At 40.3% G+C, this 12,102-nt stretch overlaps 1 protein-coding gene across 4 annotated transcripts in view; it reads right to left on the bottom strand.

Moving 5' to 3' along the window:
- Positions 1-4,752: 4,752 nt before the first annotated feature.
- Positions 4,753-12,102, bottom strand: part of FKTN (fukutin) — a 61,345-nt gene continuing 53,995 nt past the window's right edge. For all 4 annotated transcript variants that reach the window (XM_081065252.1, XM_081065255.1, XM_081065254.1 and 1 more), the window contains exon 11: positions 4,753-10,630. In XM_081065252.1, coding sequence (XP_080921378.1) covers positions 10,417-10,630 — 214 coding nt within the window. In that variant the 3' untranslated portion in view covers positions 4,753-10,416. The remainder of the gene's footprint in view (positions 10,631-12,102) is intronic.

The following is a 12,102-nucleotide window of genomic DNA, read 5'->3' as shown; positions in this document are numbered from 1 at the left end:
TGGGAAAGTGTGAAAACAAGACGGACTTGGCCTAGCCCGATTAGCAGCCTAGAATGGCGCAACCAGCGGAGTCTCAAGCCTTGACAGGGTAGGAGGTAGCGTGGGGTCAGTGAGGTCAGTTGTGAGCATGAGCTGTGCTCCTAGAACAACTGGAACGGCTCTTTACCCTTTGAGGATCAGAATCCGCAGGGACAAACAGTCTATCGGGAATGAGGACCAAGTTACCCAGAAGTGAACATCTCTGCTGAGCCATCTCCTCTCCTGCCTTCTGTTTCCCAGCTCCCCGAGCTCATCCTTTGTGGCATTCCCACGTGGAGAGCCCATCCCGTCCTGGTTTCTCACTGAAGCAGCAGCGGCAGAAATGGCTCCGTCTGCTCCCTCACATCTCTCATACTGCCTGTATTGTGGTGCCTAGGCCACACATTGACCACGGGCTTCTCTTGGGTCTCCCTTCGCCTGCCCCTTTCCAGAAACTGCCTTCATGTCTTCACCAGAGCCTAGGATCTCACTAGCAAGCCTCCTGCCTCAATTCATCTGAGCTTTTGTCTTGCCTCCCAAGTGCCTGTTTTAATTCCCTGGAACTCTCTGGATAAGACCCTACGGTGGTCCCAGCGTACTTGCGCTCTGTGGCTGGCAGAGCTGCTCTGAGCTCCACTTCTCAGACCAACACCAAATGCCCCTCAGCCTCCACCACTTCCTGACCCTGGACCCTATCCATGCCTGGCGCCGACTGGGAATTCCGAGGAGTAAACTTACCTGGGCCACCTGGGGCCTCACGCCCACCTGGCTAGGCCTCTGCCCTCTGCCCCTGCAACTTTAGGGATCCCATCTCAGTCTCAATGACTAAGTTCTCCCAAATCCCTACTCTGGCTGGGAAGGGGCTTTGTGAACGTTTGCTGAATCAGCAAATGAACCTTGGCCCTTAGCACAGTGCCTGTGAGTGGTCATCAGCTAGAAGTGTTTACTGAAGGTGTCACGCTCTTATTCTATTTTTCTCTTTTATTTTTTAAAGAAAATTTATTTCCAAACTGCTGGAGTGCACAGGCCTAGGAGGAGAGTGACTCATTCAAATAACCTTTCTTCATTTGCTCTTACCCAGACTTCAGGGCGGCATAGTCAGTGCCCCCACAATCTGCTCATTGCCCACTTTTCTAGTAAGAGTTTTTTCTTTTTTAACTATTTATCCACATAAAGGTAGATGGTCTTATCCACTGTCCCATTAAGTCCATTCTGTGACTTTACTTTCTCCTTTTATTCAGGAATGATTTCTTCCCTTTCTTCATTTATTCAGATTATCTGTTTGTTAAGTCTGAAGACCCAGCCGAAACTCACTGTCCCTCTCCCTGCCCTCCTACCTGGAGCGTTTTCTAGCCTCAGGTGCTCAGGCCACCTTCTACAAAATCTGGGACCTTTGGTTTCCTTACCTAAGCCTAGTCTTTGAGACTCAATTTTGTTAAGTGTTATATTTTAATCCCATATCCCATCTCCCCAAAGGACAGGCCTTACACCTACCTGTGCCATTGAGGCTAGGGTCACTTTTTATCACCAGTCCTCAGGAAGAGGCCCTCTACTCAGGAGGGCTCTGAAGTACTTGGACCTAATTTTACAGAAAAAAATATTACTAGGCATTATCAGAGAAATATATATATATATATATATATATATATATATATATATATATATATATATATATATATATAGAGAGAGAGAGAGAGAGAGAGAGAGAGGGTACCAAAAAAAATGTATACACATATTAAGGAAAAAACTGTATTAAAATTGTAATACTCAATATATACCGATAACAAAAGATGAATACAAGTCACATTTGACTTCTGCTATTACAAGAGATGCTCAAAGTGGTTACCATCAGTGTAATTTCAATACATACATTCATATACTGTGTGTGTGTAGGATACATACATACATACCATATCTTCTTATCCATTCATTGCCAATAGACACTTCCCATGTCTTGGCTATTGTAAATAAAGCTGCCGTGAACATGGGGGTACATATCTTTGGGGTAGTGATTTCATTTCCTTCAGATATATACCCAGAAGTGGGATTGCTGGGTCATATGATAATTCTATTTTTAATTTTTTAAGGAACCTCCGTACTGTTTTCCATAGTTGCTGCGCCAATTCACATTCCCACCAATAGTGCACTAGGGTCCCTTTTCTCCACAGTCTCGCCAGCACTTATCTCATGTCATTTTGATAACAGCCATTTTAACAGGTGTGAAGTACTATTTCATTGTGGTTTTGAATTGTATTTCCCTGATTACTAGTGATGTTGCTCACCTTTTCATGTACCTTTTGGCCATTTGAATATCTTCTTTGGAATAATGTCTACTCGGTTCTTTTGCTCATTTTGAAATTGGATTATTTGGCTTTTCTGCTATTGAGTTGTATGAGTTCCTTATATATTTTGGATAGTAACCATTTATCAGATATGTGGTTTGTCGGATATGCGCTTTGCAAACATTTTCTCCTGGTCTGTAGCTTGAATTTTCATCCTCTTCTTGTAGGCTTTTGAAGAGAAGCAGTTTTTTTAATTTTGATGAAGCCCAATTCATCAGTTTTAGCTTTTATCGACTGGTACCAAGTATAAAACTCTTTCCTTAGCCCTAGATCATGAAGATTTTCTCCTATTCTTTTACCCTAAAAGTTTCATAGCCGTACAGTTTACATTTAAGTATGTGATCCATTTTGAGTTCATTTTTGTACAAAGTAATTGAGGTTCTTTTAGGGTGGGTGGGTGGGGGAACTACGGATGTCCAATTGTTCTAGCACCATTTGCTGAAAAGGCTATCCTTCCTCCATTGAATTGCTTTTGCCATTTTTCCAAACATCAGTTGAGCATGTTTGTGTCAGCTTCTGGGTTCTTTATTCTGATCCATTGGTCTATGTGTCTGTCCTTTACCAGTACCATCTATCTTGATTACTGCATTAGTTTGCTAAAATTGCCTAATCAAGTATTACAGACTGGGTAGCTTAAAATCCAAATTTATTTTCTTACAGTTCTGAATGCTAGAAGTCCAAGATCAAAGTGTTGGCATTGTTGACGTCTTCTGAGGGCCCCTGTCCTTGGCCTGTAGATGGCCATCTGCTCTCTAAATCTTCACATGCTCTTCCCACTGTGCTTGTCTGTACCCTCATCTCTTCTTGTCAAGGACACCAGCATGTTGGATTAGGACCCACCCACGTGACCTCTTTTTACCTCAATTACCTCTTTAAAGGCCCTATCTCCAAATACAGTTCCATTCTGAGGTCCTGGGGGTTAGGACTTCAATATATGACTTGGGTGGGGAGGGCACAATTCAGGCCATAACAAGTACTGTAGGTATATACATAATAAGCCATAATATTGGGTAAAGTGATTCTTCTCACTTTTAGTAGAAGAGGTAGGTCTCAAGTTATAATTAAAAAGAATCTTTTTTTCTAATCAGCAGTTAATTGGAATTAGCAGAGAGTAGCCACTGCATTTCAAGTCAGAAGGGTTTAAGATCTATGTTACCTCTAAATTGCAGATTCTTCACATGCAAAACAAAGGATAGTAACACCTACCTTACAAGATCGGATGACACCTCTACTGAAATGTAAAGACAAACTCAAGTCTTCCAATTCCAAATCTTTCTGCTACTTTATTCTTTGTCAAGACTGCTTTAGCTATTCTAGAATCTGTGGCTTCCCACATACATTTTACAATAAACTTGTCTACGTCTACTAAAAATCTTGCTGAGATTTTGATAGGAATTGTATTAAACCTATAGATCGATTTGGTTAGAAGTGACATCTTTACTATGTTGACTTTTTCAACCCATTTATTTTGGTCTTCTTTGATATCTTTCATCAGCATTTTTAGCATGCAGATACTGTATATGTTTTGCTCAGTTTATACCTAAGTACTTCATTTTCATTGACATGACTATAAATGGACTGTTTTACTAACAGCATGTTCACTGTTAGTATTATATATAGGAATGCAACAGTTTTCAATGTTGATCTTGTATACTGTCACCATGCTAAACTTACTCATAAGCTCAAGGAGTTCTTTGGTTTGGTTTTTATTCATAATACATTTCTTAGTATTATCTATGTAGACAATCATATCATCTGGAAATAAAGGGTTTTATTTCTTTCTTTCCAATCTGCATGTTTTTGAAAATTTTTTCTTGCCTTATTGCAGTGGTGAGAACTTCCAGGGTTATGTTGAATAAAAGTAGTGAGAACAGGTATACTTACCTTGTTCCCAATCTTACAGGGAGAACATTTAGCCTCTCATGGTTGTTGAGTTTTTTGAATGCTGAACCAGGCCATATATAATTGGAATAAATCCCACTTGGTCATGGTGTGTAAATCTTTTTTAGACATTGTTGGATTCAGCGGACTCGGACTTTTCACTTCATAGCCTGTGTTAGTTCCACTCTACTGCAGCTACTCTTCACAATTCTGATTTTAATTCAAATCCTATGAAAGCCCTTTCTATTTCTTTCTTCTTGAAAATATTATAGTTCCCCATGGTGGGTGTCCTCTCTTGCTGCAACAAGCTAATAAACCTAACTTTCTTTGATTATAGGTGTCTTCCTGATGGTCTGTGACCGGCAAGCTTTATCACTGAGAACTCTTGGATTTACAGACTTGCATTTTAGAACTACTGTACCAGTGACAAGATTACTATTTTACCAGATTGCTTATAAATGTTAGTGGCTATCATTTCTATTGCAAACTTCAAAAATAAACACAAAGTATCTCAAGAGATTAGAAAAATTTTATTCAACATCACAAACTGAATTATATATTACAAATTTTGATCAAAATAATAATATTAAAGGTATTTTCAGTAGTACCACAAACTATTTGTACCCAAAGATAAAACCAAGTAAACTGGTAAGCATATACTAAAATTTACTCATGTTTAAAATAACACTCTGTTTAGAAAATCACATGCATGTTTTCCTGGTTATGAAGTAGAATGGACACACAAATACCTACGTATCATTTTCATTGAACAAACACAAGAAATGTTTCCCATGCTGTAAATGAGTCATCAGAATGCTAGAAAGTCTTATAATTTTTTAAGGAAATGATGCATGAGACAGTATAATTGTTTTATAGAACAAAATACAGTACTTTGAATTCTCCTATACTCCCTCTCAACTCCGCTGTGAGAGCTGATCATAAATATATAGCTGCTTGGCTGGTTAATGTGTTCCTATATAATCTCTGCATTGGGTTGGGTGGGTTGGGGGATTGCAAGGGGGGCATTTTAAGCTAGAAGGTCTGAGATTACAGAAGCAGAGATTTCTCATTAGAAAAATTTATACGTGCCTACTTCAGCACTGGTCCTGTTCAAAAGCTAACACCACTTTATTGGCTGTTTGACTTATGCCCTATAATTATTATGTTGGTGCAAAAGTAATTGCAGTTTTGCAATTTTCAACCTTTTAAACTGCAATTACTTTTGCACCAACCTAACAGAATTTTAGTCTGATGCAGAGCAGTTGAAAATAGCATCACATACTCTGTTGATTCTTGCCTCGTTGAGACAGAGGAACAAATGTGGGGGAAGTAGATGGAAATGAGTACTTTCAATTATCCTTTATTAATACTGACATAGGCATTCAGCACAGACAACTAAATGAAATTAAGTATTCTAAATTCTTTTCCTCTCACATCATGACTTACATCTGTTTTTGGTTGGGCAGAGATTTACTACTGAGGAGGAGAGGGTTTACCTCTATAAAAAGGTAAAATACTGAAAAAAAGCCCAGAGCATGCACCAAACCTAGGGAAGTACAGAGAATAAATTGCTTGGAAACAAGAACTAGGTAACATATGGGATAGGATAAGAAGATCCTGGAGACAACAGCTTTACCAATACAATGAAAATACAAGTTCTATTTAGATAAGGAGGCAACTTGGTTAAGTCTCTGAATTCACAAACCATCCAATTTGCCCTTTCATACCTTGATACAATGAAAAAATTTTTTCTAGCAGATTTAGTCATGCAGCCTTCTGAGTAAGAACTGTGCCCTGAACCACAGTTTTTAAAATCTCATTTGAAGAATAATTAGAAAAGGACTTGGGAGTAGAAAACAACATTTTTTGAGTACTTACTTATGTGTGGGTCTGATCCTCAGCACTTTATATTTCATTTAATCCTAACTAAAAGCCCTTAGAAGTACGCATCATTTCCACAAATCACTCATGAAAATTAAGGCTGAGAGGTCCCGTACCACAAACCCATATGATGAAGCTTGGATCTAAATTCAGGCCTAATTCAAAAGTTTATGGTCTTTTTATGCCAACATGCTGCCTTCCCTTAGTGAGATGTGAGAGGTTACCTAGCCCAGTCTTAATGATAGAGAAAGAGAAGGAGGAAAAAGAAATAGCTGCGGGATATTTTTTCAGAGAAATTCTTTTGAATGGTCAAGAACTGGAGTTTTTCCATGCTTTAAAGCTGTTTCAAATGATGATTATGTGTTACAAGGTGGAAATGTGGCACTTTCCCTGACCAGATTTTGAGGGGAAATTTCCCCTGGGGATTTATAACATTGAGGATAAAAGAACTGTTCATTTTCCAAAAGGTGAAACTAGGAGGAGACTTAGAAACATTTGCAGCCTTAAGCTTGTGACACTGGGTGAGGTTTTTGGCTGGGATGTAGGAAATTCATTACAAGTGTGTTTCCCACTTGTATGGGGACCCAGATGCTGCTGTGGTCCCCAATCTATAACCCCCTGCTTTCCTATGTAACATCTCTCACCTCTCTGTCCTATGTGTCATTCAAAGTGTGATAGCTGTGTAAGACTAGAAACAATGGTTTGGGGTCACAAAGGAAAAAAGGAATGAGCACAGTCTGTTTTCAACTACTTGTACCCGTAAAAGAATATCAATAAAGAGGAAGAACAGGGACTCTTCAGAAATGGAAACTTAGCAGATTGGTGCTAATATTTACTGCAGAAGTAGAGGAGTAATGTAGCATCTTGAAAATCAGGTACTCCTGGATATTAAGAATGACATGACCGAAGGCTGATGTCCCCAGACATGGACTATTTCACCTTGTGAAGCTAAGGCATTTTTCAGATGAAGGTAAAAGACAGACTAAGAATTTTGGACAAGAAAGAAACCCTCCTCCTTAACCCCTTTGTCACCTGAGGCTCTCCATCTGCCAGGAAGATAGTCAGTGGGGAATGGCAGCAATATCCTGAAACATAATCCAACTGAGGCACTGGATGATTCTTGGTCAAGCATCTAAAGCAGGGTGAAGAGGCTGTGCTGCGATGCAGGGAAACAGGCCCAGGGCCAGAGGTCATGGCATTCCTGAGTTTTAGCCTCAGTTCTTTCTTGCTCAAATCACTCCTTTCTGGGCCTATTTATTTAGCTATAAAATAAGAGTGTTAGAATGAATGTGGCAGTGAAGCCCCTCTAGCTTTTAAGATTTAAGAGCAAGATAATTTTCTGGGGGGATGGTGGCAGACATTCTGCCATCTAGTGGTCATTTTTGGGGGTTTGTAGCTAAGGAATCAAGGTTGAAATCTGCCATCCCACTGCTGGGCTTCTTAGGGATGCTCAACTTTGGGAACCGCAGTTTTATTCCAGGGCCGGACGTCAGTAGCTGCAGGAGACTAGAGAAGGCTAAGTGCTCCCTGCTTAGAGAAGGACTGAGGGGCCACCAGTTGTAAATCCTGCCAATCTTAATATGAGAGGTTTTCTCCTAGTAATCCAGGCAAATTGCACCTAAAAGTGGTCGGATTAGGAGAATTATTGTTGGAATACTCAGGTGAGGAAGGAAAAATGACCTGCTGAGGTGCTGATGGTAGATCTACCTGACCCAAGGTCTCCGGACACTCAGCAGAATTCAACTGTGAAGCAGCACAGGCCGAAGTATGGCTGAATCTGTACGAGAGGCGAGCCCGAACTTCAGAATCTGGGGAAGAGCTTTCATTCCCCAAAAGTTGGGGCAGGACCCAAAAAGCTGAAGCCTGTGACACCAGAAGACAGTCAAGAAAGGAATTCCTGCAGGATGTAGAACCTCTGTAGGGCAGGATGGGAACCTCTGTCGATGGGGTCAAGCCATCTTAGATTTTGAACACTTCAAGACCTTGGGTTCCAGGGACAGATAAAAGAGAAATAAGCTAACCAGGGATGGGCAAGACCCCTAGCAAACAGTGGGAGTCCCAATTAGAAATGTGCAGAAACATGGAGTGTACACACTTCTAGATGCTGTACAAGCAAACAGTCCTCACTAAGCATGGTGGATTTTGCCCAGGAACACTGTTATTATATTATCTGTTATATTTTTTCAACCATGAAAAATAAAATTAGGGCCAGCTATTTAGAATTTGGGTATAATATTCACGGGCTGATTTTCCAGCAAAGAAAAAGGTAATTACAATGGCTCGTCATTTGGGGACAAATTTTCTAGTAATCTATAGGTAATCTAAAGGTCCCTGAAAACCTAATTACGTTACTTATGTAAAGACCCAACGATTATGGCATTGAAAGTTCACCCTAGGACAGGAAGGTCATTGATTATCATTTATCAAAAAAGGTTTTCATTGTATTTACAATTTGGAGTGGAGTGGCTGTAGGTTACTTTCCCCAAATGTTTTTCTTTTTTTCCAAATTAAATTTATTGGAGTAACGGGTTAATAATATTATATGTTTCAGGTATACAACTTTATAATACAACATCTGTATATTCGATTGTGTGCTCACCATCCAAAGTCTTCCAGCACTATATATTTGACCCCCTTTACCCTCTTCATCTTCCCCCCACCCCTTCCCCTCTGATAATCACCATACTACCCTAACTGTTTTAAGAAAACTCTGTCAGGCCATTTCCTCAGACCTCTTGGTTTCCATTTGTGACACTCCTGTTCTTCTCTAGTCTTGGAGGAAAATCTGCCAAACTGTTCCAGAAAGCAGTCCTAAACAGTCTAGATAAAATGTAACATTTAGATTCTTTTGAGAGAGAGAGAGAGAGAGAGAGAGAGAGAGAGAGAGAGAGAGAGAGAGAGAAGTGCTTATTGTGCCTATATGTCCCTTTACTTTTCACTTGGAATATATAATTAACATGATTCATGAAGAGATGGGGGAGACAGGCCATCCCAGCCCACTAAAGGATGTGTATTGTGAGGAAAAAGGAAAATGGAAGGTTTCAGAATGTGTTATACTTGATAAAGTAGGGAAGTCTGAGTCCTTGCCCCAGTGATATTCAACAGACAGAACCACAAGAACAGATGCAAACTTTACTAGCAGATGAGGTTAGGTGGGGCCCCGTTGCCAGGGTTGCCATTTATCTTCATTTTGAAGACTTGTTGTAGTATTGGAAGACAAAATGGAATAGTAGGCTTACATATCATTTAAACTGGTTTATGGGCCCATAAATGAAAGATGGGGAGCTGTAATTAATGAATGAATACACTGAAGAGTACATTTAGAAAAATCAGAGGTATTTCTATTAATATGTTAGTGTTAACATTAAAACAGGGAGGGCAAAGATTATAAATCAGAAAATATTAAATATCCATGAGTAGCTCATATTTTTACTCAACAGATGGGTGAGAATGAAACAAGAAAAATAAGTTTATGAAATGGCAACCCTTTCAAAGTCATGTCTGTGGACATGGTTTCACGTGAATAATTTGTCAACAACTACTATCAAAAGTCAGGGAAAATATGCTCACAATGGCCGGTAATTTAAGCATGACACAAACATAAGATTTCTACTCACTTCAAATATAAAAATAGAAAGTATAAGGAAATTTAGGTATCCTTGACAAGGCCAGAAATAAGCTCTCATTCTCTTATAGGATGGTGCTCTAAATCAATTCCACATCAGGGTGCTAATAAAAGGAATCTGCTAGCATCATTGCTTAATGCCACCTAAAGTTTCATCACCTGCATATTAACGCGGACTCCACACCTTCAAAGTAGCACTAATGTACAAGCTCAAGTGCTGAGAACAGGAGCAGTTATTCTTTTTAACTAGTATATCCGAACTTCATTTCGCCTGGTAAGCCCATCTTCTACTCCAAACACTAACATTTTGAAAGCACTTACAGAACACATCAGATTCTATACGAGCTCTTCAAAGGGTGAAGGAGGTGTTTCCCTTAAAGGAAAATTGGGGTGCTTGCCAAAGGGAGGGGGAAAGAGGCAGGCATCTATCTCATTCATCTCTGCTCGCCACTCTAAACTAGCCACTGTACCTGGCACATGGAGACTCCTTAATAAATGTAAAGGGAGAGAATTAAATCAGACGGTTCAGGAGTTACGCCTCTTTCTGTGTCTTCAAACTTGTCATTTTCCTTTGGCTCCTACTTATGTTTGACAAATAGACATATATCTTTTCAAATAGTTATCCATCTGTTTTTCAGGAGGGGAATTCTACTGTTTCAACCTACTGTCTCAGTATAACTGGATAACCTCATCCCACTCCGAAACAGGCCAGATCCCATTGGGCTGCACATTGGGGGGAGAGCGTTTCCAGTCCCACGTCTTCACGGGAATCCTCCAGGTCTTACCATAGTTGGCTTCAATGTACTCGATGGTTTCACAGGGCACATGAACCTTCATGTCTACAAACTCAGTCCAGCACAGCGTGAACTTGGGAAACAGGTATCTGTGGCAAAACAAAGGCAATGTGGAGAGGAGTGAGGCTTCAACACTGGACATGTTAGCCAAGAAACCCAGCTATTGGTGAACTCCTGACTGAAAGACAGTCCCCTCCCATTAAATAGATTTGAGGCTAGATAATGTGGACATTTTATTGTTTCCAATTGTCCGGCACCCCTTTCCTCTTATAATGTTAACAGCACCCCCATTTTCCTCCTCTATTCCCAGTCCCTGTGATTCAGGAGGGCTAACCCACTCCTAGGTTCCAGAAATGGGTAGAAAAGACCCAGGACTAAACAGAAAATTTTAATGACTGGGTCAGGGATGGGAGTGTACACAAATTGGGCAAATGAAAGTCAGCTTTGGCATTTATGTTGGAACGACTGAGGGGGGAGGAAGGGAAGAGGTATCTTTTTTTTTGCTGAGATTTCTAAGCTGCTAGGATAGAAGCTGAGCACTGCTGGTGGCTATTTTTGCTATTAGCCGTGAGAGCCTGTCTGAGAATGAAGTCAAAGCAAAAAGCTGCCAAAAGAGGGAGGAAAATGACAGAGTTTGGAGAATCCTGGGGACAGTGCTTGGATTTGGCTGTGGCCATTCCTTGGGTGAACCAACAAGCATATAAATATTGACTACATTTCTAATACGTGCAATTCTTAGTACATGAAGGGAGGCACGTGCAGCAGCAGTGACAAAGGAAAGGAAACTCTCCTAGTCAGCCAGAAAACCTGAATCCTGGCAATATGACATTCTCCAACAAGGACATCACAAATGCTTGTGCCTTTGTAATAGGTCATGTTAATTTCTGTGCCCTTGGTTTCACTGTGGTCCCAGGTGGCTTGATAACCTACTCAGATAGCTTAAGGAGGAATTCCCAGGGTCCGCCAGGGTATTTCTCTAACTCCTAGAAATTCCTTCCTCATACTGTAGTGAGAATTTCATACCACAATACGTGAACATGGTAGGTAGGACCCATTAACTTGGCTTTTTAAGTAAAGCTTCACACCCTACCCCCTCCTCAAATGCAGGAATACACAGCCAATGTTTCGAGGCACTGTACTTCAACAACCACCTTCTTCCTTCTCTGCCTTTTCTTTTACCATCCACACTTTTAAAATCTCTGCTCTCAGCCCCAAACGTTCTTTTTAAAAATAGTTTACATATCATTAAATCCTCATCACATTCAAGCTGCTGCTCAAAGAACTTAACTAAAGAACACTAAGATAAACAGCACACATATAAGATGACTCTTCTTTTCTTTCACAACCTGGACTTCCCCAGACTATACAGCCAGCCTGACCTCAAAATGCACTTTCAGGCTTACACCCCTCACCTGAACCCACCTGTAGTTTCTGCCCTTCTTCTTTTCATTTAAAACGCTAAAGACCATCTCTAAGCCAGCCGAAGGAGTATCGGTTATAATGAATTTTAATCTATCTATAGCAGAACTTTCTCAATTAGTAGGTACGGTTCCAACATTAA

This window comes from Rhinolophus hipposideros (genome assembly GCF_964194185.1).
Source record: "Rhinolophus hipposideros genome assembly, chromosome: 11".
NCBI classification, from domain to species: Eukaryota; Metazoa; Chordata; class Mammalia; order Chiroptera; family Rhinolophidae; genus Rhinolophus; species Rhinolophus hipposideros.
This window is presented reverse-complemented; position numbering and strand designations above follow the sequence as displayed.